Source organism: Elephantulus edwardii, unplaced genomic scaffold (genome assembly GCF_000299155.1).
Source record: "Elephantulus edwardii isolate Elephantulus edwardi_28Jun2011 unplaced genomic scaffold, EleEdw1.0 scaffold00006, whole genome shotgun sequence".
Taxonomy (NCBI): domain Eukaryota; kingdom Metazoa; phylum Chordata; class Mammalia; order Macroscelidea; family Macroscelididae; genus Elephantulus; species Elephantulus edwardii.
The window spans coordinates 6,025,083-6,026,387 of NW_006399756.1; the positions used below are offsets into that span (position 1 = coordinate 6,025,083).

Below are 1,305 nucleotides of genomic sequence, written 5' to 3' on the forward strand. Positions count from 1 at the left end.
AGCATTTAACTGTGTTACTGTAAACTGGAAGGATTTTGAGTGGTGAAGATGCCAGACTGCTGTGGGCGGTGTGAGGGGTGTGTCCCGGGCCTTCTCAGGCTGCACTTCAGAGAGTCCCCTGTCTCCTATGGTGGCATCAGGCGAGGCCCCATTGTCACTGCGCTGCGTGCACCAAGGCTTTCTGTCCAGTCAGTCAAACACAGGCAGGGTGAAAGGTCAGCTCAGAGTACCAGGTTCCAGGCCTGCCAAGCTCCAGTGCAGCCAACTGGCCTGAACGCACCTGTTACTTACCTGGGTGAGGAGGCCTGGTGGCGCAGTGGTGAGGAGTGTGGCTAGCAATCGGACGGTTGGGGTTTGAGGCCACCAGTCCGTTTGCAGGGAGAGCTGGGGCAGCCTGCTTCCGTAGTGCCGGACAGCCTTGAGCTCCAGACGGGACGCTCCGGCTCGGCCCCTTAGTGGCATCCACACCATAGCAAGCAGGCTTGGGTTTTAAGCAGTAGACGAAATAGCAGACTAGAACTGAGCAGTAATGTGAAGTGCTTTCTCTTCCAATGCTCGTGCGTTTTCTTCTAAAGGAGCCTCATGGCGTAGTGTGTGATGTCTCAGAGGATCTGCAGCAGTTTGAGTCCGTCAGCGGCTTCTCAGGACTGGGCGGTCTCCGTGAGGATTTGCAGCCTTGGAAAGCCCAGGGATGGTGGCTGAGCTGTGGAGCCAACGCTCGAGCAGCCTTGCTGGCGGCGTTTTCTTAGCTGTTCCAAGCATGTGAGCGAGCCTCATTCTGTGTTTGTTCTCCAGGGCCGTCCGTGGACAGTCCTTGAACATGCCGAGGAGTTCTGGAGGCAGCCAGCACCGGAGGTGACAGCCAGGAGGGACGGATGAAGATCTGAGGAGTTCAGCGACCCGAGCCCTTGACCTGGAGACTGGGACCTCGGGTTTGCAGACCTTTGCAGACTTTAATCCTCTGGCAATGGGCTACTGACAGGAGACTTCCTTCCGCCCGCGCTCGGACAAGATGGAAGAAGAGGAGCTGGAATGTCTCAACCCAGCCTCCGAGAAACGCTACTTCCCCGAATCCCTGGAGTCCAGCGATGGCGACGAGGAGGGGGTTCTGGCCTGCGATGATCTGGAACTGAACCCTTTCGATGGATTGCCGTATTCGTCCCGGTACTATAAGCTCCTGAAAGAAAGAGAAGAGCTTCCAATTTGGAAAGAGAAATACTCCTTCATGGAGAACCTGCTGCAGAATCAAGTTGTGATTGTGTCCGGCGAGGCCAAGTGCGGCAAGAGCTCCCAGGTACGTGTCTG

The 1,305-nt window shown here is 56.5% G+C and overlaps 1 protein-coding gene across 1 annotated transcript in view; it reads left to right on the forward strand.

Moving 5' to 3' along the window:
- The first annotated feature begins 1,012 nt into the window (after positions 1-1,012).
- DHX32 (DEAH (Asp-Glu-Ala-His) box polypeptide 32) overlaps positions 1,013-1,305 on the forward strand; it is a 31,283-nt gene continuing 30,990 nt past the window's right edge. Inside the window, exon 1 of the mRNA XM_006879867.1 lies at positions 1,013-1,294. Within this exon, the coding sequence (XP_006879929.1) occupies positions 1,013-1,294 (282 nt within the window). The remainder of the gene's footprint in view (positions 1,295-1,305) is intronic.